Here is a 26,827-nt window from a genome sequence, read left to right on the forward strand (position 1 = left end):
GGAAACTCCAGGTTTACAGGCCACATCAGGCCTGCAAGTCACATTATGCTGGCTTGCAAAGTGATGTGTAATTCCTATTGGAATCCAGCCAGAGTGAGGATATCCAACAACTGGAACTTTTAATCACCTGCAACCTCCATTCAGATGAAATGCCAGGGTAGGGATATATTGATTATTGAGACTACCTACATGATGTAAACTGGATTGATTGATCTTATGCTACACAAAGATAAATAACTAGGTATTGTAACGTCTGCTTCCAGCTCACACTCTCAAACACGTAGATCCCCTGAACGCAGCTCACTCTCCAGATCCCAATCACCTGAATTCTGATCACCTGTTCACACACCTGCATGTCATTATCACACACTATTTTAGTTCAATTCTTTGCACCCCATCATTGTGAGCTATTGTTTGTTTTGTGACACACATCTATTCGGAGCACTGTTTTTCCGTAATTTAATCTTCTTGTGTATGATAGTTTTTGCCTGCCTCATTAACTACGCCATTTGCCTATTCCCTGCCTGTACTTAAGCCTATCTGATTTCCTGTTATCAACCTACGTTACTAGCCTTTTCCCTGCCTGTACTGTTGCCTTTTGGACCCCCTGTGTATGACCTCTTTAGTGCCCCTGGACCCAGATACCTGCCTCCTCCTGTGGTCCTTGAACAATAAACACCTGCTGCGCCCTGCACTTGAAACCAGCTCTCTGTCTCCCATCGTGTTCATTACAGATACCATACAATATACTGCTGGTTCACTCAGGCTGCAATCTAATATTCTATTGCTCAATAAAATCACAGAAAATACTAATTTGAAAGAAAGAAATAATGGCAAAGATACAATGCATTCGGAAAGTATTCAGACCCCTTGACTCTTTCCACATTTTGTTATGTTACAGCCTTATTCTAAAATGGATTAAATAAATAAAAATCCCCATCAATCTACACATAATACCCTATAATGACAAAGTAATAACTGTTTTTTAGAAATGTTTACAAATGTATAAAAAACAAAAATACCTTAATCACATAAGTATTCAGACCCTTTGCTTTGAGACTCAAAATTAGTCTCAGGTGCATCCTGCTTCCATTGATCATCCTTGGGATGTTTCTACTACTTGATTGGAGTCCACCTGTGGTAAATTCAATTGATTGGACATGACTTGGAAAGGCACACCCCTGTCTATATAGGGTGTCAGAGCAAAAACCAAGCCATGAGGTCGAAGGAATTGCCCGTAAAGCTCAGAGACAGGATTGTGTACCAAAACAATTCTGCAGCATTGAAGGTCCCCTGAAACACAGAGTTCTCCATCCTTCTTAAATGGAAGAAGTTTGGAAACACCAACACTCTTGCTAGGGCTGGTCATGCTGCCAAACTGAGCAATCGGGGGAGAAAAGACTTGGTCAGCGAGATGACCATGAAGCTTATGGTCACTCTGACAGAACTACAGAGTTCCTCTGTGGAGATGGGAGAACCTTCCAGAAGGACAACCATCTCTGCAGCTCTCCACCAATCAGGCTTTTATGGTAGAGTGGCCAGGCGGAAGCCACTTCTCACTAAAAGGAACATGACAGCCCACTTGGAGTTTGCCAAAAAGGCACCTAAAAGACTCTCAGACCATGAGAAACAAGATTCTCCGGTCTGATGAAAACAAGATTGAAGTATTTGGCCTGAATGCCAAGCATTACGTCTGGAGGAAACATGGGACCATCCCTACGGTGAAGCATGGTGGTGGTAGCATCATGCTGTGGGGATGTTTTTCAGCGGCAGGGACTGGGAGACTAGTCAGGATCGAGGGAAAGATGAACGGAACATAGCACAGAGAGATACTTGATGAAAACCTGCTCCAGAGCGCTCAGGACCTCAGACTGGGGTGAAGGTTTCCAACAGGACAACAACACTAAGCACACAGCCAAGACAATGCAGGAGTTGCTTCGGGACAAGTCTCTGAATGTCCTTGAGTTGTCCAGCCAGAGCCCGCACTTGAACCCAATCGAACATCTCTGGAGAGACCTGAAAATAGCTGTGCAGCGACGCTCCCCATCCAACCTGACAGATCTTGAGAGGATCTGTAGAGAAGAATAAAATAAACTTCCCAAATACAGGTGTGCCAAGCCTGTAGCGTCATACCCAAGACGACTCAAGGCTGTAATTGCTGCCAAAGGTGCTTCAACAAAGTATTGAGTAAAGGGTCTGAATACTTATGTAAATGTGATATTTTCCATTTTTTTAAAATACATTTGCAAACATTTCTGAAAACCTGTTTTTGCTTTGTCATTATGGGGTGTTGTGTGTAGATTGATGGGGGGGGGCGACAAATAATCCATTTTAGAAAAAGGTGGTAACGTAACAACATGTGGAAAAAAGCAAGGGTTCTGTCACACCCTGACCATAGTTTGCTTTGTATGTTTCTATGTTTTGGTTGGTCAGGGTGTGAGCTGAGTGGGCATTCTATGTTACATGTCTAGTTTGTCTAGTTCTATGTTTGGCCTGATATGGTTCTCAATCAGAGGCAGGTGTTAGTCATTGTCTCTGATTGGGAACCATATTTAGGTAGCCTGTTTGGTGTTGGGTTTTGTGGGTGATTGTCCTTGTTCCTGTCTCTGTGTTACTTTGCACCAGGCTGTTTACGTTTATTGTTTTTGATTCGTGTTTACTTTGTTTCATTAAACATGGATCGCAATAACCCAGCCGCATTTTGGTCTGACTCTCCTTCACCTAAGGAAAACCGTGACAGGTTCTGATTACTTTCCGAATGCACTGAATATACTATGTCAGTACTGTATACGTAAACATCATTAAGGTAATACGAGATACATGCACAAATATTCCCATATGGGTACAGTTTAAAACATTCTCACACATATTTGTAAATTGACCAGATTATTCTAAGTTTAAACAGTGAGGTAAACACTCATGATCAGGCACTATTTATAAGAGAGAAAAAAATCAAATCAAATCAATCAAATCAAATCAAATTTTATTTGTCACATACACATGGTTAGCAGATGTTAATGCGAGTGTAGCGAAATGCTTGTGCTTCTAGTTCCGACAATGCAGTAATAACGAGCAAGTAATCTAACTAACAATTCCAAAAAAACTACTGTCATACACAGTGTAAGGGGATAAAGAATATGTACATAAGGATATATGAATGAGTGATGGTACAGAGCAGCATAGGCAAGATACAGTAGATGATATCGAGTACAGTATATACATATGAGATAAGTATGTAAACCAAGTGGCATAGTTAAAGTGGCTAGTGATACATGTATTACATAAGGATGCAGTCGATGATATAGAGTACAGTATCAACGTATGCATATGAGATGAACAATGTAGGGTAAGTAACATTATATAAGGTAGCATTGTTTAAAGTGGCTAGTGATATATTTACATCATTTCCCATCGATTCCCATGATTAAAGTGGCTGGAGTAGAGTCAGTGTCATTGACAGTGTGTTGGCAGTAGCCACTCAATGTTAGTGGTGGCTGTTTAACAGTCTGATGGCCTTGAGATAGAAGCTGTTTTTCAGTCTCTCGGTCCCAGCTTTGATGCACCTGTACTGACCTCGCCTTCTGGATGGCAGCGGGGTGAACAGGCAGTGGCTCGGGTGGTTGATGTCCTTGATGATCTTTATGGCCTTCCTGTAGCATCGGGTGGTGTAGGTGTCCTGGAGGGCAGGTAGTTTGCCCCCGGTGATGCGTTGTGCAGACCTCACTACCCTCTGGAGAGCCTTACGGTTGAGGGCGGTGCAGTTGCCATACCAGGCGGTGATACAGCCCGCCAGGATGCTCTCGATTGTGCATCTGTAGAAGTTTGTGAGTGCTTTTGGTGACAAGCCAAATTTCTTCAGCCTCCTGAGGTTGAAGAGGCGCTGCTGCGCCTTCCTCACGATGCTGTCTGTGTGAGTGGACCAATTCAGTTTGTCTGTGATGTGTATGCCGAGGAACTTAAAACTTGCTACCCTCTCCACTACTGTTCCATCGATGTGGATGGGGGGTGTTCCCTCTGCTGTTTCCTGAAGTCCACAATCATCTCCTTAGTTTTGTTGACGTTGAGTGTGAGGTTATTTTCCTGACACCACACTCCGAGGGCCCTCACCTCCTCCCTGTAGGCCGTCTCGTCGTTGTTGGTAATCAAGCCTACCACTGTTGTGTCGTCCGCAAACTTGATGATTGAGTTGGAGGCGTGCATGGCCACGCAGTCGTGGGTGAACAGGGAGTACAGGAGAGGGCTCAGAACGCACCCTTGTGGGGCCCCAGTGTTGAGGATCAGCGGGGAGGAGATGTTGTTGCCTACCCTCACCACCTGGGGGCGGCCCGTCAGGAAGTCCAGTACCCAGTTGCACAGGGCGGGGTCGAGACCCAGGGTCTCGAGCTTGATGACGAGCTTGGAGGGTACTATGGTGTTGAATGCCGAGCTGTAGTCGATGAACAGCATTCTCACATAGGTATTCCTCTTGTCCAGATGGGTTAGGGCAGTGTGCAGTGTGGTTGAGATTGCATCGTCTGTGGACCTATTTGGGCGGTAAGCAAATTGGAGTGGGTCAAGGGTGTCAGGTAGGGTGGAGGTGATATGGTCCTTGACTAGTCTCTCAAAGCACTTCATGATGACGGATGTGAGTGCTACGGGGCGGTAGTCGTTTAGCTCAGTTACCTTAGCTTTCTTGGGAACAGGAACAATGGTGGCCCTCTTGAAGCATGTGGGAACAGCAGACTGGTATAGGGATTGATTGAATATGTCCGTAAACACACCGGCCAGCTGGTCTGCGCATGCTCTGAGGGCGCGGCTGGGGATGCCGTCTGGGCCTGCAGCCTTGCGAGGGTTAACACGTTTAAATGTCTTACTCACTTCGGCTGCAGTGAAGGAGAGACCGCATGTTTCCGTTGCAGGCCGTGTCAGTGGCACTGTATTGTCCTCAAAGCGGGCAAAAAGTTATTTAGTCTGCCTGGGAGCAAGACATCCTGGTCCGTGACTGGGCTGGGTTTCTTCCTGTAGTCCGTGATTGACTGTAGACCCTGCCACATACCTCTTGTGTCTGAGCCGTTGAATTGAGATTCTACTTTGTCTCTGTACTGGCGCTTAGCTTGTTTGATAGCCTTGCGGAGGGAATAGCTGCACTGTTTGTATTCAGCCATGTTACCAGACACCTTGCCCTGATTAAAAGCAGTGGTTCGTGCCTTCAGTTTCACACGAATGCTGCCATCAATCCACGGTTTCTGGTTAGGGAATGTTTTAATCGTTGCTATGGGAACGACATCTTCAACGCACGTTCTAATGAACTCGCACACCGAATCAGCGTATTCGTCAATGTTGTTGTCTGACGCAATACGAAACATCTCCCAGTCCACGTGATGGAAGCAGTCTTGGAGTGTGGAGTCAGCTTGGTCGGACCAGCGTTGGACAGACCTCAGCGTGGGAGCTTCTTGTTTTAGTTTCTGTCTGTAGGCAGGGATCAACAAAATGGAGTCGTGGTCAGCTTTTCCGAAAGGGGGCGGGGCAGGGCCTTATATGCGTCGTGGAAGTTAGAGTAACAATGATCCAGGGTCTTTCCACCCCTGGTTGCGCAATCGATATGCTGATAAAATTTAGGGAGTCTTGTTTTCAGATTAGCCTTGTTAAAATCCCCAGCTACAATGAATGCAGCCTCCGGATAAATCGTTTCCAGTTTGCAGAGAGTGTACTATCATCAAAAATCTTATTCAGATTCAGAAGGGTTGTATGTAAAACCCTTCTTTCCTTTCAAAGGATCATCAAAGAACCCTTTCTTCAAAAAAAGGTTCTTAGGATGAAAAAGGTTTTTAGTTAGAACTCCTTGCCTTCCAAAGAACCCTTTCTTCAAAAAAAGGTTCTTAGGATGAAAAAGGTTTTTAGTTAGAACTCCTTGCCTTCCAAAGAACCCTCGTTTTAAGAGTGTGTTTAATTCATCCCATAGAAATACATGAATTGTCAATCCATGCTGGTTTTGTGGATTAACTAGATTCCCTCACTACATGTTCATAATCTTCAACATACTCAAATTGGAAGTAATTCCAATTTTCGCCCTCTAATGAATATGTGATTAAATTCCCATGGCACTCTAGGCTATGACTGTAATCTCTCTAATAGAATGTTAATACATTTTCTGAAAAAACCCATAGAACCCTCCCTTTTAAAAGGGCAGGTTGGCATTTTTCATGTTTTAAAAGGTGGTCCCAACATAATCTCAATTCACTCTGACATTCCACTCCTTCTATATTGCCAGCTGTCAATGAAAAACACATAAATTATTCAAAGCACTGAATTGATTGGTTGGGGTGATTCCAGGTAACACATGATATTACAGATGGGGGGGGACGACTCGGAAACCTTATGTTAAAGCTATGAGAAGCAGAGAGGCACAGTTGTAGACACAGGCACAGAGATGTTACATCCAATGTGTACTGTATATCTGTAGTGAACAACATGTACAGCTCTAACAATCTGTGCCATAAAGCTATAGTCTCCTCTCTAGCCCTACTTCTGAAACGATGCATTCAGCCTTAACAGGCATATTCAAACAACTGCAGTTCTGAAAGGCAGCAAGGCTACAGTCTTGTATGTAAATGGGGGTGAGATGGAGGCAGCATATGTGGAGGGAGTGGTGGTGGGGGTATGGGGCTCTACTGTTTTAATGCAAACCGTTCAAAAACATTTCCTCCTTGATGTCCCTCTCTCTCTCTCATCTCTTTCCAGTCGGTATGTTTCAGGCTCATCCCTGTGGGCAACGAGCATCATTAAGGCTCTCTAACACATTGACTGGGCCTCATTAGAGAGCTTCAGCACCTACACGCTTAGAAAAAAAGCTTCCAAAAGATTTATTCGGCTGTCCTCCATTTAGGTTCCATTTAAAACCCTCTGTGGAAAGGGTTCTACATGGAACCCAAAAGGGTTCTACATGGAACCCAAAAGGGTTCTACCTGGAACCAAAAAGGCTTATTCAAAAGGTTATCCTATGGGAACCACCAAAGAACCATTTTAGGTTATAGATATCGCCATCTTTTTCTGAGTGTACAATCCTCCTAGTTACCTAGTCTCTTTAGTTACCATCTCATTACATCTGCTCTGGTCACCCTATGACAGAGGCCTCAGTTGGGTATAGCTGGGCTAAACCATAGCTCAAGACCAAAAATGTAAGCTACATATAGGAAGACTAAAATCATTCCAATGCCGATTAAAATGCAACGATGTCGCTCTCGCTGCTGGTGATTCTCTGATCCACCTCTACGCAGACGACACCATTCTGTATTCCTCTGGCCCTTCTTTGGACACTGTGTTAACTTACCGCCAGATGAGCTTCAATGCCATATAACTCTCCTTACATGGCCTCCAACTGCTCTTAAATGCAAGTTAAACTAAAAGCATGCTTTTCAACCGTTCGCTGCCCACACCTGCCCCCCTGTCCAGCATCACTACTCTGGACAGTTATGATTTAGAATACGTGGACAACTACAAATACCTAGGTGTCTGATTAGACTGTATACTCTCCTTCCAGACTCACATTAAACATCTCCAATCCAAAATTAAATCTTATCATGCTGCCAAACATACCCTCGTAAAACTGACCATCCTACAGATCCTCGACTTCGGCGATGTCATTTACAAAATAGCCTCCAACACTATCAAATCAAATCAAATTTTATTTGTCACATACACATGGTTAGCAGATGTTAATGCGAGTGTAGCGAAATGCTTGTGCTTCTAGTTCCGACAATGCAGTAATAACCAACAAGTAATCTAGCTAACAATTCCAAAACTACTACCTTATAGACACAAGTGTAAGGGGATAAAGAATATGTACATAAAGATATATGAGTGAGTGATGGTACAGAGCGGCATAGGCAAGATACAGTAGATGGTATTGAGTGCAGTATACACATATGAGATGAGTATGTAAACAAAGTGGCATAGATAAAGTGGCTAGTGATACATGTATTACATAAAGATGCAGTAGATGATATAGAGTACAGTATATACATATACATATGAGATGAATAATGTAGGGTATGTAAACATTATACTAGGTAGCATTGTTTAAAGTGGCTAGTGATATATTTTACATCATTCCCATCAATTCCCATTATTAAAGTGGCTGGATTGAGTCAGTGTGTTGGCAGCAGCCACTCAATGTTAGTGGTGGCTGTTTAACAGTCTGATGGCCTTGAGATAGAAGCTGTTTTTCAGTCTCCCGGTCCCAGCTTTGATGCACCTGTACTGACCTCGCCTTCTGGATGATAGCGGGGTGAACAGGCAGTGGCTCGGGTGGTTGTTGTCCTTGATGATCTTTATGGCCTTCCTGTGACATCGGGTGGTGTAGGTGTCCTGGAGGGCAGGTAGTTTGCCCCCGGTGATGCGTTGTGCAGACCTCACTACCCTCTGGAGAGCCTTACGGTTGTGGGCGGAGCAGTTGCCGTACCAGGCGGTGATGCTCTCGAGTGAGTGCTTTTGATGACAAGCCGAATTTCTTCAGCCTCCTGAGGTTGAAGAGGCGCTGCTGCGCCTTCTTCACGATGCTGTCTGTGTGGGTGGACCAATTCAGTTTGTCTGTGATGTGTACGCTGAGGAACTTAAAACTTACTACCCTCTCCACTACTGTTCCATCAATGTGGATAGGGGGGTGTTCCCTCTGCTGTTTCCTGAAGTCCACAATCATCTCCTTAGTTTTGTTAACGTTGAGTGTGAGGTTATTTTCCTGACACCACACTCCGAGGGCCCTAACCTCCTCCCTGTAGGCCGTCTCGTCGTTGTTGGTAATCAAGCCTACCACTGTTGTGTCGTCCGCAAACTTGATGATTGAGTTGGAGGCGTGCGTGGCCACGCAGTCGTGGGTGAACAGGGAGTACAGGAGAGGGCTCAGAACGCACCCTTGTGGGGCCCCAGTGTTGAGGATCAGCGGGGAGGAGATGTTGTTGCCTACCCTCACCACCTGGGGGCGGCCCGTCAGGAAGTCCAGTACCCAGTTGCACAGGGCGGGGTCGAGACCCAGGGTCTCGAGCTTGATGACGAGCTTGGAGGGCACTATGGTGTTAAATGCCGAGCTGTAGTCGATGAACAGCATTCTCACATAGGTATTCCTCTTGTCCAGATGGGTTAGGGCAGTGTGCAGTGTGGTTGAGATTGCATCGTCTGTGGACCTATTTGGGCGGTAAGCAAATTGGAGTGGGTCTAGGGTGTCAGGTAGGGTGGAGGTGATATGGTCCTTGACTAGTCTCTCAAAGCACTTCATGATGACGGAAGTGAGTGCTACGGGGCGGTAGTCGTTTAGCTCAGTTACCTTAGCTTTCTTGGGAACAGGAACAATGGTGGCCCTCTTGAAGCATGTGGGAACAACAGACTGGGATAGGGATTGATTGAATATGTCCGTAAACACACCAGCCAGCTGGTCTGCGCATGCTCTGAGGGCGCGGCTGGGGATGCCGTCTGGGCCTGCAGCCTTACGAGGGTTGACACGTTTAAATGTTTTCCTCACGTCGGCTGCAGTGAAGGAGAGTCCGCATGTTTTAGTTGCGGGCCGTGTCAGTGGCACTGTATTGTCCTCAAAGTGGGCAAAAAAGTTATTTAGTCTGCCTGGGAGCAAGACATCCTGGTCCGTGACTGGGCTGGTTTTCTTTTTGTAGTCCGTGATTGACTGTAGACCCTGCCACATACCTCTTGTGTCTGAGCCGTTGAATTGAGATTCTACTTTGTCTCTATACTGACGCTTAGCTTGTTTGATTGCCTTGCGGAGGGAATAGTTACACTGTTTGTATTTGGTCATGTTTCCGGTCACCTTGCCCTGATTAAAAGCAGTGGTTCGGGCTTTCAGTTTCACACGAATGCTGCCATCAATCCACGGTTTCTGGTTTGGGAATGTTTTAATCGTTGCTATGGGAACGACATCTTCAACGCACGTTCTAATGAACTCGCTCACCGAATCAGCGTATTTGTCAATGTTGTTGTCTGACGCAATACGAAACATATCCCAGTCCACGTGATGGAAGCAGTCTTGGAGTGTGGAATCAGATTGGTCAGACCAGCGTTGAACAGACCTCAGCGCGGGAGCTTCTTGTTTTAGTTTCTGTCTGTAGGCAGGGATCAACAAAATGGAGTCATGGTCAGCTTTTCCGAAAGGAGGGCGGGGCAGGGCCTTATATGCGTCGCAGAAGTTAGAATAGCAGTGATCCAAGGTTTTTCCAGCCCTGGTTGCGCAATCGATATGCTGATAAAATTTAGGGAGTCTTGTTTTCAGATTAGCCTTGTTAAAATCCCCAGCTACAATGAATGCAGCCTCCAGATAAATGGATTCCAGTTTGCAAAGAGTCAAATAAAGTTCGTTCAGAGCCATCGATGTGTCTGCTTGGGGGGGAATATATACGGCTGTGATTATAATCGAAGAGAATTCCCTTGGTAGATAATGCGGTCGACATTTGATTGTGAGGAATTCTAAATCAGGTGAACAGAAGGACTTGAGTACCTGTATGTTGTTATGATCACACCACGTCACGTTAACCATTGGCAGCATGGTTAACTCAACAAATTGGACGCAGTCTATAACAGTGCCATTCGTTTTGTCACCAATGCCCCATATACCACCCACCACTGCGACTTGTATGCTCTCGTTGGCTGGCCCTCGCTTCATACTCGTCGCCAAACCCACTGGCTCCAGGTAATCTACAAGTCTCTGCTAGGTAAAGCCCTGCCTTTTCTCAGCTCACTGGTCACCATAGCAGCACCCACCAATAGCACGCGCTCCAACAGGTATATCGCACTGGTCACCCCCAAAGCAAATTCTTCCTTTGGCAGCCTCTCCTTCCAGTTCTCTGCTGCCAATGACTGGAACAAACTGCAAAAATCTCTGAAGCTGGAGACTCTTACCTCCCTCACCAGCTGTCAGAGCAGCTCACAGATCACTGCACCTGTACATAGCTCATCTGTAAATAGCCCATCCAATCTACCTCATCCCCATACAGTATTTATTTATTTATCTTGCTCCTTTGCACCCCAGTATCTCTACTTGCACATTCATCTTCTGCACACCCTACCATTCCAGTGTTTAATTGCTATATTGTAATTACTTCGCCATCATGGCCTATTTATTGCCTTACCTCTCGTATCCTACCTCATTTGCACATGCTGTATATAGATTTTTCTACTGTATTATTGATTGTACGTTTGTTTATTCCATGTGTTGGGATGTTATGACTGGGGTCTTGGTCATATCCATGTTGGGATGTTATGATAGGGGTATTGCTTATATCCATTTTGGGATGTTATGATAGGGGTCTTGGTCATATCCATGTTGGGTTGTTATGATAGGGGTCTTGGTTATATCCATGTTGCGATGTTATGATAGGGGTCTTGGTTATATCCATGTTGAGATGTTATGATAGGGGTCTTGGTCATATCTATGTCGGGATGTTATACTGTTATACTGTATAACATAGGTTATGTATAGACCTTATGTCAGACCTTAGTAAAGGTAAATATGTCTGCCTCCATTTCCATTTAGCATGACCTGTGTGTGTGTGTGTGTGTGTGTGTGTGTGTGTGTGTGTGTGTGTGTGTGTGTGTGTGTGTGTGTGTGTGTGTGTGTGTGTGTGTGTGTGTGTGTGTGTGTGTGTGTGTGTGTGTGTGTGTCTGTGAGACAGACAAAACTTTTTGTATTGAGGGCATTTTCATAACCACTGCATCTTATCTCTCTCTAGAAAAATATTTCACACATTGAATTCAGGCTCAAAATGTACATTAATTTTTGTATTGTTTGATAACCTCTACAAATTCACATAAGGGTTTTGGTGATCATCCGGAAGAAATAACCTAGATAATGTCAGACACAACATATTGACAATAAGAGTGCTCTATAGAGACAGCGATGCTTGCCTATTATTTATCTCTAATTGCTTCGCCAAATTGACATGTCTCTGATGTTAAGCAGGTAAGTTATTATAGCAACACATTAATAATTTATCAAATTAATAATTGATCAAAACCACTTTCCAGATGCTATAAATAAACTCCAGAAGCGCCCATCAATCAAGTCAAGGTGAGGATTTACTTATACAACAATAAAGTTTGTAATCCCTGAATTACTTACTACCTTGACCATCAACGCTGTCGGTGATTCTCATCTCTTGGTCCCGGTCCATATTAAAAGGATCGTCTTGACTCGGTATTTTGGATAGATTCGCATTAGACGCGCACCCGCCGTTCCGTACGGCCGAAGGGTCCACGATTGTGGGATCCGGGACAGGGAAAGAATCTTGTGTCATTGGGTCAGTCATGGTTGTTTACTTATAAGTCAAAAGTCCTCGGGAAAAAAAATAACTCACACCGGAGTTACAAATGCAGCCATCCAGGGCGCGAATGACGCCGGTGTTGACAGGACGAAGTGCAGACAGCGATGACTAGATGAGAGATAAACGCAATCTCCACAGCATCAGCAGCAACAGACCCCTTACGGCCACACCCCTCTCTCTCCACTCTCTCTGACGACGAGATTTCGCACGATAGAGGGAACTGCAGTGAAAATATTTATAAATCAAGGTTAATTTGCTCAGATTCATACATGGGTTCATTTGCTTGAGTCTTGTAATATAGATCTGATTATTATCGACATGCAGTTGCTATAAAGGCACAAGGCTGCCATTTGATGATCAATTGTCGACTTTTGACGCGACAACTTTTCTACCCCTCCCCCGAAATCCTTCCATCACACGCAACCATGCGCAGAATGCAAGAACATAGCTCGAAAACACCCAACTGTCAATCAATTCCTGGATTTCGATACCAATAAACAATTTATTTAATTTCTTTCTGTAAAACAACGGTATGATATGTTATGTTTGATATGGTTACATAAGACATTAGGTTACTTATGCCAAGGTCAGAGAGTTGGGTCTGCATATAACATGAATGTCTAGCAACCCAAAGGTTACATTTTTTAATCACACAATGGACAACTTTAGCATTTTAACTAATCATCTACTTTGCAACTATTTAATACTTTATAGCTACTTTGCAACTACTTAGCCTGTTAGCTAAAACCCCTCCCCTAATCATAAACCCTAACCCAAAGACCTAACCTTAACCATAACATAACCCTAGCTAGCTAATGTTAGCCACCTAGCTAACGTGACCCAAAACTAATTGGAATTCGTACAGTATCATAAATATAGCATATTCATAACATGATGTATGAACTGCATTTCATAACATATACGCATTGTCATTTGTAACATATATGAAATGGACGATGAACATCCAAGAATGAATACATACCATACAAAACGTAACATGTCATACTAAATGGAAATGGAGGGAGGCAGATTTACCTTTACTATGTTACGTGGAGCTATGAGTCCATGTTGCAGCCGTTTATTTGGTCCTAAGAAAGGTCTAACTTCAATAAGGAATGGAATGGGATTTGTTCACTCATTTTATTAAATGAGTCCACAGGTTGGTGCAAAATGCACAGGGCAGAACACATGATATCTCTAATGCAGCCATGTTGTTTAACAACACTGTTGTAAACATGTCTGTATAATAAACTAGCATACTCTCTCTGGTTCAACCAATCAATACAAAAATAGGTTTTGTTTTTGCAACTTATAGGCTATCCAATAGCCTAAGTCATTTGACCATTTTCTATACTACTGCATGTGTCTGTAATACATTGGATCGAAAATGAGGCTCATAGTATAACCTGCTGATTCAGCATGTTCTTGTAATGCAGGACCTCATGTAGATAGCCTATAGCACAACAGATGCTGCATTTGGGAGGGGGGCATCAAAACCCTTTGTGTCCCCGGTGCACAGATGAACTATTAGTCAATAAGTCTGCTACACAAATATTTATGACTCACTGATAATAAAACCTGATTGAAGGATAACCAACATGAAGAGGAAAGTGAACACACATTCCTCTCTTCTCGATGTATTGGATATTTTTGTTCAGCCCCAGTTATTTTTTTGGGTGCTGTGTGTAAAAACCCTGTCCATCCATAAATGAGATGTGCCCTGTCTGTGAGTCTAGAAGCAGTCTGACCCGAGAACTATTTGCCCAAATGCCAGATGGGCTGGTCTGACTTGTTGTTGTTTTTTTCCCTCAAAATCAACAATATCCGGCTAATAATGGAGGTCTCGAGGAAAAAATGGTCCTGTGTGTTAGAAATGCCGATTTCTTGTCCCAGTCCGCCCATGTCTCTGGCACGGTGTCTTTGAGAAGAGACTATGCCCTGTCAGTCATTCACCTGCTTTTCATTGGGCTGTTAGGGGGCAGGGCAGTAGGGCGGAGAATAACCTTGCTCAATGATCATGATAGACACCGTTTAGTACCTGTCTCACATTAGGCGAATTGTATGAAAAACACTTGTCTTAGTAGATTAATCAGGATGAAGATTGATATTCATAATCACATTTTACCCAAGGAATGGCCCAATCTGAAAGAGGTAGGCTATGTGATACCATACTACTTTACAAGATGCATTGACAACTTAAAAATAAAAAAAAATTAATAGAAAGGACGTAATCTATCAGGCTACTTCTCGTGCCCGGTACATGGTCCATTATTAATAGTCTACCTGACGTTTGATTTACATAATGCCATTATGCACAGTCGTGCACATTGCCGAATGCGCTCACTGCTTGGCACTGCACAGGCTGTGGTGGATCTAGAAGTTATATCTTGTCTCAATCAATGGTTATCTAATTGTGTTTTTTTTTTTTTTTTTTTTACTGAGTCCTCGCATCTGGCAAAAAACGTACCATTAGTTTTAGAGCAAAATCATGAAAGCCTATGACACCCACCACACATTGCTAAACAATAAACAGAATCAATTTATTTTAGCATAATAAACTCAAATTAATGAAGTAACATGTTATAACTGTGTTTGTCAGAATGCCAAAGTCCTTGATGAAGACTGTTAATTTGAAACTAACAAGAATATCATCGAGAACTCTGAAGAAATGGTTTTATATTTTCTATGCAGCCAGTAAGGAAATCCTGTGAGAAGTTTTACCACATCTCTGCACTGACTTGTTAAACATTAATCAATGCTTGGTAGTGACCCAGTCCTTTAAAGGCGGTCTTTTTGTCAATAGGCCTGACCTTAGCTAATGATTGTTCATGTGTGCGTCCCAAATGACACCAAGTTCCCAACATTCACTACGACTTGTGGGAATCATGGTCCAAATCAAAAGTAGTGCCCTATATAGGGAGCCACTTGGAACAAACACCATGTTTTATCCTGGGAACAAATGTTCATTTGTGGGGGTGAGAAAGCCACAGAGAGCAACAGGAGTCAGTCAGGACAGGGGCCCGGCCACCCTGATAGTCAACATGACTCCAATTGCATCATATTGCCGGCAGGTAGCCTAGTGGTTAGAGCATTGGACTAGTAACCGAAAGGTTGCAAGATTGAATCTCCGAGCTGACAAAGTAAAAATCTGTCTTTCTGCCCCTGAACAAGGCAGTTCTTAGGCCGTCATTGAAAATAAGAATTTGTTCTTAATTAACTGACTTGCCTAGTTAAATAAAGGTAAAATATAGATTTTTTAAATAATAAAATATTGACCCATGCCACTCCTAGTTATTATACAGACATGTTTACAACAGTGTTGTTAAACAACATGGCTGCATTAGAAATATCATGTGTTCTGCCCTGTGCATTTTGCACCAACCTGTGGACTCATTGAATAAAATGAGTGAACAAATCCCATTCCATTCCTTATTGAAGTTAGACCTTTCTTAGGACCAAATAAACGGCTGCAACCTGTTCAAGACCCATGCCACCCATGCCAAAACAACAGCAACATTTTTGTCATTTAGCATACACTCTTATCCAGAGCAATTAGGTTTAAGTGCCTTGCTCAAGGCAGATTTTTCACCTAGTCGGCTCAGGGATTTGAACCAGCAACCTGTCAGTTACTGGCCCAACACTAGCTAGGCTACCTGATCCCACAAGCATTCTAACACTGTTGAGATGGATGGAGGAAATGTAACTGTATTCAAACAAAGAGGAATTGCATTGGGGTTCGTGGCAAGTTCAAGGACATGTAACCCACTTAGCATTCATACAGGGAAGCTATCTTCAGTCTAAATAGAGGAGGATGTTGATCCTATGGGATGGATATTATTACTCATTTTGGGCTGTTTCAGGGTTCATCCGTATGCATATCACTGGACTGAAATGGGATGGTGTTGATTGCGTCCCGATTCCTCCCTTTCTGTCTCTGTTCCCATTTGTTGTGAAAGTGGTTCATAGGTAATTTACTCCAATCAAAATGGCTTATGACATTGGCTGGTCTGTTTTTGATCCCTGCAGGCCTACTTTGCGTACAAGCAGAACCCCAAGGTGCATAATGACAAGCAATGAAAGTTATAGCTTTCGATACATGGGAGCCATGAGATATGACTTTGTGAATGTTTTAAAATAACATCAGGAAATTCAAAATGTCCTATGCTTAGCAAAACACTTAATTATTCATTATCATGATGGCATAAGCCCACTCTAATGACAGTTTTATTTGTTCTTTAGAGATATGGATATGATGGATTTATCCAGCTTCACCATCACTGCAAGGTGAGTCTCAAGTTAGGTTACTCAACAGTACAGTACAATATATATATATATATATATATATATATTTTTAGATTTCACCTTTATTTAACCAGGTAGGCCAGTTGAGAACAACTTCTCATTTACAGCTGCGACCTGGCCAAGATAAAGCTAAGCAACAACAACAACAAACAACAACACAGAGTGACACCTGGAATTAACAAACGTACATTCAATAACACAATAGAAAAAAAATGGGGAAAAAAACATTTAATGTTAAAGAATATGTTTCCGGTTACCTTTCCATATACTGATAAAATGTGCACATTCTACAGCATAATGGAAATTAAAGTTTTACTTGATGTATCATTTATTACAGACTTTAGCAACAGATTTCACGTTATACAGTATACTGCCTATTTAGTCCGTGTATCAAGCATACAGCCTATTTAGTCCGCGTATCAAGCATACTGCCTATTTAGTCCGTGTATCAAGCATACAGCCTATTTAGTCTGTGTATCAAGCATACAGCCTATTTAGTCCGCGTATCAAGCATACAGCCTATTTAGTCCGCGTATCAAGCATACAGCCTATTTAGTCCGTGTATCAAGCATACAGCCTATTTAGTCCGTGTATCAAGCATACTGCCTATTTAGTCCGCGTATCAAGCATACAGCCTATTTAGTCTGTGTATCAAGCATACAGCCTATTTAGTCCATATATCAGCAAGCTTTCAAAGTTGAATGGAGCTTTAGTGTACTTGCCATTTGTATATGTGGTGTACATTGTTCTCACTGAATTGAGATGTGATCTAACTCCTTGTTATGAGAGCTTGCCTGCCCATGTTCCATGAGATGTGATAATACCACACACAGCAGTTACCTTGGCCTGCAATGCTACCACACAGGCAGGGCTGGTCCTGGCCATTCTGCCTCCCTATACAAGACAAAAACATTGTCTCCCCTACTAGAATAGTACCAGTAAGAAACATTATGTTGAAAAGACTTCTAAAATATGTACTTTTCCAGATGTTGAAATTAGGTTTAATTTCAATCAGAATTAAAAGTGAAAAGACGTATTTTCCAGATGTCGAAATCAGATACATTTTCAGTTCTGAATGAAAGTTGAAAATATGTATTTTTCAGACGTTGAAATCAGGTTCATTTTCAGTTCTGAAAGAAAATTAAATAGCTGTAATTTATAGACGTCTATGTTTGGGACAAAACAAGGCTGGTCCAGACCGGACAAAATCTGAACCAAACAAAGACGTCTATGATATGTTCAGATTTGGGTCGGATCGTACCAAAAACCAACGTCCGTGGACATGGAAATCAAGGCCGTCCGGACAGGACCAAAAAATGATGTCCAGAATGCATCAGCCCGTGCTTATTGAAGTATAGCCTACAGTGTCGCCTGAAATTGAATTTTAAGAATGCCCATATATGTGGTAGGCCTACCATTTGTAAAACACACAAAAAAGAATGCCGGTCCAAAGACGTCGGCCTGTGCTTACTGGGGTGTAGCCTACCACGTCGGCCCGTGCTTACTGGGGTGTAGCCTACCACGTCGGCCCGTGCTTACTGGGGTGTAGCCTACCACATCGGCCCGTGCTTACTGGGGTGTAGCCTACCACGTCGGCCCGTGCTTACTGGGGTGTAGCCTACCACGTCGGCCCGTGCTTACTGGGGTGTAGCCTACCACGTCGGCCCGTGCTTACTGGGGTGTAGCCTACCACGTCGGCCTGTGCTTACTGGGGTGTAGCCTACCACGTCGGCCCGTGCTTACTGGGGTGTAGCCTACCACGTTGGCCGGTGCTTACTGGGGTGTAGCCTACCACGTTGGCCCATGCTTACTAGGGTGTAGCCTACCACGTCGGCCTGTGCTTACTGGGGTGTAGCCTACCACGTCGGCCCATGCTTACTGGGGTGTAGCCTACCACGTCGGCCCATGCTTACTGGGCCCGTGCTTACTGGGGTGTAAGCACGGGCCCGGAGGAGTTATCCTGAGCCTATTTGTAATGTGTTTACCCAGCGAGAAATGCACAATTATTTTATTTTTCGCTATGATCAGCTTGTAAGAAATGTAACAGGATGAAACTCCTGGACAGCAGTTGAGTATCCTGATTGTCCATCCCATATTGTCCATTTGACTTTGACCTGTCCTGTTTTTAGGATATGTTGTTTGTTAACATGTCAGCATATTTTTTATTTGATCGGGCATCATTTAGGTTAGGTTATTTGGTCGGAGAATGAGGTATGAGGTAAAGGTAAAAATGAGGTAAAAAGTGTCTGTCTCATTACATTGTACCTCCACATACTCTTTTCTACCATGTGCTATATCTGCTACATGATTTATGTTCCATTATTTTTCATGACGGAATGTTGGTAGGGCGCTGCAGCGATGTGTCTCTCCAAGAGGACCCTGGAGAGGCACGTTGAGAATGGACAAGATAAATATTTTGCCTCACTGCCTTTGACAAAGTGGGCACTGCTTATCACAGCGTGGCATCAATGCTCCCCTAAAAAAAACATATACCACTGGTTGAGAGAAATTGTTGTTGATTTTGGCCAGAATTATGTGAGGTTTTATGTATTGTTGGAGGTACATCTTGGTCAGTTTGACTCAATCTGTGGCTGTAGGCGACCACATAATCCTGCCTAATGAGCAGGCCAGCCCTCTACTCAGGCTCTCCTGGGCTCTCTACAAGATCTCATTCACACAAAGCTAGTCTAGTGTTGCCATACCTCAAAAATCACATCGTTGTCACGCCTCGAAGCCTGTTTCTCGGCGAGGCTAACACAAAGCCAACCCTCCCTCTTGGCGCCACCTGTGGGTAGTGAGTGGGCAGCACAGTAAGATTTCATACAGACACTGACACCCACTGGGTCCAGCAACACCTGTGTATCACTATGACTGTGTTGAAGTATTTGTTACCCTAATTGGTCCAATTGACCAATCACATCAGATCTTTTCACATCAGATCTTTTTCAGAGCTGATCTGATTAAATTATCAATTAGTGATCAGATTTGGGCTGCTTGTAAACACAGCTTATGTGTGTGTGTGAGTACTTGCTGTTGTGTGTGTTGACACCTGAATGTAAAGTAATAGCCAATGAGACATTTTCAACTCCCTCTCTAGTTTCCAAATGTTTCTCTTTGCTGCCATCAGGTGGCTGATTACACATACACATTTCAATTCCACTTGAGGGATTTGCTTCTTATATGACATAGAAGTGTTCTTGTTTTTTTCTTTTCTATTGTTTATTACCCCTTTTTCTCCGTAATTGGTAGTTACAGTCTTGTCTCATCGCTGCAACTCCCGTACGGAATCGGGAGAGGCAAAGGTAGACAGCTGTGCATTCTCCGCCCACTTAAGCCGGAAGCCAGCCGCACCAATGTGTCGGAGAAAACACCGTACACCTGGCGACTGTGTCAGCATGCACTGCACCCAGCCCGCCACAGGAGTCACTAGTGCACAATGAGTCAAGGACATCGATCCCGGCCAAACCTTCCCCTAACCCGGACGATGCTGAGCCAATTGTGCACCGCCCCATGGGATGCCCGGTTGCAGCCGGCTGCAACAGAGCCTGGACTCGAACCCAGAATCTCTATTGGCACATCATCTTGCTCATCAAACAGAAATTATAGGCATGAAGCAATGAAGACAATGGAAGGCATAGAAACCAAAAAAAGATCAAATCAAGTGTCCTTCATTCTCTGGAGTTTTGTGCCAATCCATATTTTAGGGGGAAGCAAAAATGATGAAAGACGGGAAGTTGTTCCGTGTGATCCAGGAGAACTGTTGGGATGCAGACGCAAGGATTCGGGACATGGATGCACACGGTAGATACACACATATCCAATATCATCCTCATGTCAAAATCCTCTTGGCAGCATATTTTGAAGCCGGCAGAGTCATTCATGTTGCCTGTAAAGTAAGTCTGTATTGTAATGTTGTGGGTTTTGATGGTGATGATGATGATGATGCTCTACTTTAGGGGTGACGGTCCAAGCCTTGTCCACAGTGCCTGTCATGTTTAACTACTGGGTAAGTCTGTCTGCAATGGGAAAAAATAAACAGCAGATTTTTGTTAAAGGTGCTTCACATAGGATATTTCAGAAAATGTACATAATATATCTGGCGCTAATAGTTTCACACTATTATGCCACGTTCAAAACAACTGGGATCTCGGAAATGGGAACTCGGAAATCCCCGACTTCTGACCTCAGCGTGTTCAAAACAACTGGGAACTCGGGGAAAAAACTAGCTTCTACTCAGAATTCCAACTCGAGGCGTCTTTCTAGAGCTCCAACTTTCCGACCTGAAGATCACTGACATTATGATTTGACCTCCTATTTCTCAGAGTTCCAGGTTGTTTTGAACGCGGCATTACTTACCCGCCAGTGTTGTGATTGGCTGTGATATTCACCTGTTGACTTCTCCCGCCAGAGCAGCATCTGTTGTCAAACTGTGAAATCTGTTCTGGCTTTGTGGCTGTGATATCTAGTGGAAATCACTCATTCCCTGGTTGCTACAATTCTACACTGTTCGCTCAATTTCAGTTTATGTGAGAAAACAAGCACTGAATATTGTAGGGAATCATTGTACCAAAAAATATACTTTTCACCGCTGTTTGAAGCTGGGGGACCAAAAAGGCTTTTTGAAGCGTTTGGTTTTGGTCCACCTGCTTCAAACAGCTGTAAAAACAATATTTTTTGTTATTGAAAGATATTTCACAAGGATTTAGATGGTACAATGATTCCCTACACTATTCAGTGCTTGTTTTCTCACCAATCTGGTCTCCGAGCATTTTGTTTTATTCTGTACATGAATCCAAGACATTCCATTGGTATGATATGTTACGTTTGGTATGGTTACATAAGACAGAGGGTTACTTAGGTTGGGGTGGATGGGTGGCAGATAACGGGAATGTCTAGCAACCCAAAGGTTGTGAGGTCAAATATCATCATGGACAACTTTAGCAATTGACCTTATTAGCAACTTTTTCATGTTAGCTAACCCTAACCTTCACCTAACGCTAACCTTAACCCTTTAACTAAGCCTTCCTCTAACGCTAAACTTAACCATTTAACCTAACTCCTAAACTTAGTCCTAACCTAACCCTAACCCCTAGCCTAGCTAATGATGTTGGCCACCTAGCTAGAATTTGGAACATATCATAGGTTTTGCACATTTGTAACATATTGAAAGTTTTTCAAATTTGTAATATATTGTACATTTTGCAAATTGTTAACATATAACATATAAAATATCATACATTATAATTCGCAATTTATCATACGAAATAGGTGATGGACATCCACAAACTAATACATACCATATGATATGTAACATATCATACTAATTGGAGCATCATCTGATTAACATACAAAATAATCAGAAATGCTCTGTGACCAGGTTGCAACCACACACTGAAACTGAGTGAACAGTGTAGAATTTTAGCAACCAGGAAATGACAGAGCGATTTCCACAAGACCACACAGCCAAAACGTCAGAACAGCTTTCCCAGATTGACAACAGATGCTGCTCTGGTGGGAAAATTCAACAGGTGAATATTACAGCCAATCATAAACACTGTTGGGTAAGTATTTTTTTATTTTTTTATTTCACCTTTATTTAACCAGGTAGGCCAGTTGAGAACAAGTTCTCATTTGCAACTGCGACCTGGCCAAGATAAAGCATAGCAGTGTGAGCAGACAACACAGAGTTACACATGGAATAAACAATTAACAAGTCAATAACACAGTAGAAAACAAAGGGGGGAGTCTATATACAATGTGTGCAAAAGGCATGAGGAGGTAGGCGAATAATTACAATTAATACTGTGAAACACTATCATTCCACTATTAGTGCCAGATATATTATGGTATTTTTTAAGTTACAATGCAAAAATAAAAATCCTTACTTTTACTCTCTGACATGTTTTTATTTTACATCACTTCTCCCTTTTCTAAGACTTTGATGTACTTACTTCTCTGTGAACATAGCTGCCAATGCATTTCTAAGGCTTTGGTTGTGTTGGGTTCACATCCCTGTTGTGACAGGCCAAACCTCATGACACCCTGGACCTGTGTGGGATCCTGAATGACGACCTGGCTAAGACAGTGGCGCTCCACCCCCGACGCTTCGTGGGGCTGGGTACCCTGCCCATGCAGGCTCCTGACCTGGCTGTGCTGGAGATGAAGCGTTGTGTTAGGCAGCTGGGCTTCCCTGGTGTCCAGATCGGCTCCCACATTAACACCTGGGATCTTAACGCCCCAGAACTCTACCCAATCTATGCTGTAAGAGCCATATAAGTGAATTGATTTATTTAAATGAGACGCTATATTCCTAGTGATATTCCAGCTATAGTGTTACAAAGCCAGATAGAAACACTACTGAAAATCATCAGCTCTTTCTAGACTAAACCTAAGATAGTTTGTGGACCGGATATTAGTGGAACTAGACACATTTGATGTTTGAGTATCAATTCATCATGACTGTGTAATGATGTCGATTATGAAGAGGGAGTGATATTCCCGCTTTTCTATAGGCTGCTGAGGAATTGAGCTGTTCCTTGTTTGTACACCCATGGGACATGCAGATCGATGGGAGGATGGCCAAGTACTGGCTCCCCTGGTTAGTGGGTGAGTGATAGGGTAAAGACTCAGCTCTGTTCTGATCAATCAAATGCCGTGTCACAGCCTATCTGGATGACGTTGTCACAAATGAGTACATTTTTTTCTTTTTTTTTGTACAGGTATGCCATCCGAGACTACCATGGCCATTTGCTCAATGATCTTCGGAGGTGTCTTTGAGAGATTTCCCAAGTTGAAGGTCTGCTTTGCTCATGGAGGTAATTTACAATATATAGAGGAACAAATAATGACATTCAGTAAACAGTGAAAGTGTGAGCTAGGAGAATCCAAGAATCACCCTTGAAAGATTGACGTGTGAAGCAACGTTTTTTTCCCTAGGGGGTTCTTTCCCGTTCACTATTGGCCGAATTGAACATGGGTTCCAGGTCCGACCTGACCTCTGTGCTGTGGATAACAAAGTCAACCCACGGAAATACCTGGGCTCCTTCTACACTGACTCCTTAGTGCATGACCCCATCGCCCTCAAGCTACTTATTGATGTGATTGGAAAGGTATGCAGTGATGTGTCTAATGTCTAAATGGCAATGTAGTTATCTTCACTGATCTAGACAAATTATATTTCTCATTACTAAGTAGTTTAAAAGGCTTGAAGGTTTGAAGTTTGTATTGGTAGAGTTTACAAAAGAGTTTATTACGGTCTCAGTTCTTAGTATTTTCTTCCATAGGATAAGGTGATGTTAGGAACAGACTATCCATTCCCACTGGGTGAGCTGCAGCCAGGAACATTAATAGAGTCCATAAAAGAGTTTGATGGTGGTTTAAAGGTAAGGTAACACACTGAATGTGCTTTCTTTCTCTTGCAAAAAGTGTCTGTGATAAAAGAATAATAGCGGGAACATGATGGTTTATGAATTGTCATGTGTTTGCTTTTCCTTTTCAGGACAAACTGCTTGCAGGCAATGCACTGGACTTTTTGGGGATTAAAAGAGAACAATTTCAGTGATTTACAGCATGAAGATATTGTCAAAACAAAAATGGAAAACAATGTTTGACTTTCAAATTACTCTTGAGTATTGGCAGGTCCATAAAACAAATACAACCTATTGCGTGACCAAAATGTAAATATTTAATTCTGAAGATATTTTTCATCTATTTAGCTAATTTATCGTGATTTTTGTTTACAGTGTTGGAAGTCATCTGTGGTCAACACTCTTTTTGCTGTTTATGGCTAAATAAAATTGAATGTTCATTTCAAACAGCTTCAAATATTCAGTCAATTAAGTTAATTCAAATTAAAACAAACAGCTGTACCAGCCAGCAGTTGAGAGAGGATTTTAACTAGATGGGATACAGCTTTTGTCAGATCAGTCTTTTCATAGCAGGTTAGGAGAATTTACGCAGCAGGTTAGGAAAATTAAAATAGTAGGTTAGGAGAATTGGGCTAAGGTTAGGAAAAGGGTTAGGGTTAGCTAAAAACGTTTGAGGTTAATTTGACAAAAACTGTATCCCTTCTAGCCATGACCATTAGAGAGTGGTGAGAAACTGAATGAACGAATGAACCGTAGATTGCTGGGCCTCGAATCTGTACAGATTCCACAGCCACAAAGTGGAAATTGTCTATTTGGTCTTAATTTAAAGGAAAATTCCACCCCAAAACAATATTTGGGTATTTGTTTCATTAGTCCATGGTTGACATAGTCAAAAAATATTTTGCTTGTCAGCAATCAAGTTTTCAAAATACAGAAATCATCCCTGTATGCATCCTACAGAGATGATTTCTGTATTTGGGAGGTTGCATAAGGTTAGCACACACAGGAGGTTGGCTCATAATAATGCCTTGCATGGAGTCAATGGAATGGCATCAAACACATGGAAACTGTGGAAACCATTCCACTTATTTGGCTCCAGCGATTACAACGAGCCTGACCTCCCAAATTAAGGTGCCACCAACCTCCTGTGGTACCAGTACCGAGTCAATGTGACGAGTACAAGGTAATTTTTTATTTAAAAAGGCAAGTCAGTTAACAAGTCTTATTTACAATGACAGCCTAGGAACAGTGGGTTAACTGCCTTGTTCAGGGGCAGAACGACTGCTCTTAAACGCAAGTAAAACTAAATGCATGCTATTCAACCGATCCCTGCTAGCACCTGCTAACCAGTCCAGCATCACTACTCTGGACGGCTCTGACTTAGAATACGGGGACAACTACAAATACCTAGGTGTCTGGTTAGACTGTAAACTCTTCTTCCAGACTCACATTAAGCATCTCCAATCCAAAATGAAATCTAGAATTGGCTTCCTATATCGCAACAAAGCCTCCTTCACTCATGCTGCCAAACATACCCTCATAAAACTGACCATCCTAACGATCCTCGACTTCGGTGATGTCATCTATAAAATAGCCTCCAACACTCTACTCAACAAACTGGATGCAGTCTATCACAGTGCCATCTGTTTTGTCACCAAAGCCCTATACACTACCCACCATTGTGACCTGTACTCCCTCGTTGGTTGGCCTTCGCTTCATACTCGTCGCCAAACCCACTGGCTACAGGTCAAGTCTCTGCTACGTAAAGCTCCGCCTTATCTCAGCTCACTGGTCACATCAGCACCCACTCGTAGAACACGCTCCAGCAGGTATATCTCACTGGTCACCCCCAAAGCCAATTCCTGCTTAGGTCATCTTTCCTTACAGTTCTCTGCTGCCAATGACTGGAACGAACTGCAAAAATCTCTGAAGCTGGAGACTCAAATCTCCCTCACTAGCTTTAAGCACCAGCTGTCAGAGCAGCTCACAGATCACTGCACCTGTACATAGCCCATCTGTAAACAGCCCATCTATCTACCTCATCCCCATACTGTATTTATTTATCTTGCTCCTTTGCACCCCAGTATCTCTACTTGCACATTCATCTTCTGCACATCTACCATTCCAGTGTTAAATTGCTATATTGTAATTACTTCACCACCGTGGCCTATTTATTGCCTTAACTCCCTTATCTTACCTCATTTGCACTCACTGTATATAGACTTTTTGTTTTCTTTTGTTCTACTGTATTATTGACTGTATGTTTTGTTTATTCCATGTGTAACTCTGTGTTGTTGTATGTGTCGAATTGCTACGCTTTATCTTGGCCAGGTCGCAGTTGCAAATGAGAACTTGTTCTCAACTAGCCTACCTGGTTAAATAAAGGTGAAATATATATATATATATATATATATATATATATATATATATATATATATATATATATATATATATATATATATATATATTTAAACAACAGATTTTTACAAAGTCAACTCAGGGATTCGCTCTAGCAACCTTTCGGTTACTGGCTCAACACTCTAACCACTAGCCTACCTGCCGCCCCAATTGAGGTAGATATGTACATACAACTAGGAATAAACTGACAGATAGTTAACAGTAGCAGCGTATGTGATGAGTCAAAATAAGTTTGCGCAAAAAGGAGTCAATGCAGGTACTTGGTTACCTATTTAGCTAACTAATAACCAGTCTTATGGCTTGGGCATAGAAGCTGTTCAGAGTAGAGGTCGACTGATTATGATTTTTCAATGCAGATACCGATTATTGGAGGACCAAAAAAAGCCGATACCGATTAATCGGGCGATTTTTTTAATGTATTTGTAATAATGATAATTACAA

The 26,827-nt window shown here is 42.7% G+C and overlaps 2 protein-coding genes across 3 annotated transcripts in view; one reads left to right on the plus strand and one right to left on the minus strand.

Moving 5' to 3' along the window:
• The window catches only part of LOC112225636 (transmembrane protein 163), a 100,611-nt gene extending 87,931 nt beyond the window's left edge, over positions 1 to 12,680 (minus strand). Inside the window, exon 1 of one of the 2 annotated variants that reach the window (XM_042306649.1) lies at positions 12,101 to 12,680. In XM_042306649.1, the coding sequence (XP_042162583.1) occupies positions 12,101 to 12,284 (184 nt within the window). In that variant the 5' untranslated portion in view covers positions 12,285 to 12,680. Of the gene's footprint in view, positions 1 to 12,097 lie in introns of both variants that reach the window. The other variant, XM_042306648.1, reaches the window with a different exon arrangement.
• Positions 12,681 to 14,273: 1,593 nt separating this feature from the next.
• On the plus strand, positions 14,274 to 24,415 carry acmsd (aminocarboxymuconate semialdehyde decarboxylase). The gene is made up of 10 exons (XM_042306647.1): positions 14,274 to 14,450; positions 16,539 to 16,583; positions 20,306 to 20,402; positions 20,558 to 20,607; positions 22,626 to 22,862; positions 23,114 to 23,207; positions 23,321 to 23,416; positions 23,538 to 23,710; positions 23,885 to 23,983; positions 24,100 to 24,415. The coding sequence occupies exons 1-10, from the start codon at positions 14,361 to 14,363 to the stop codon at positions 24,160 to 24,162; spliced, it is 1,044 nt and encodes a 347-aa protein (XP_042162581.1). The 5' UTR covers positions 14,274 to 14,360; the 3' UTR covers positions 24,163 to 24,415.
• The last annotated feature ends 2,412 nt before the right edge of the window (positions 24,416 to 26,827 follow it).

The sequence above is a fragment of the Oncorhynchus tshawytscha genome, linkage group LG26 (genome assembly GCF_018296145.1).
Source record: "Oncorhynchus tshawytscha isolate Ot180627B linkage group LG26, Otsh_v2.0, whole genome shotgun sequence".
Classification (NCBI taxonomy): Eukaryota; Metazoa; Chordata; class Actinopteri; order Salmoniformes; family Salmonidae; genus Oncorhynchus; species Oncorhynchus tshawytscha.

Excerpts from the sequence above, each read along its gene's own strand:
- acmsd (XM_042306647.1), top strand. The coding sequence starts at position 14,361 with ATGAAAAACACTTGTCTTAGTAGATTAATCAGGATGAAGATTGATATT. Across the intron at positions 14,451-16,538 it reads AATGGCCCAATCTGAAAGAG|AGATATGGATATGATGGATT; the intron begins GTAGGCTATGTG and ends TTTGTTCTTTAG. Across the intron at positions 20,403-20,557 it reads TCGGGACATGGATGCACACG|GGGTGACGGTCCAAGCCTTG; the intron begins GTAGATACACAC and ends GCTCTACTTTAG.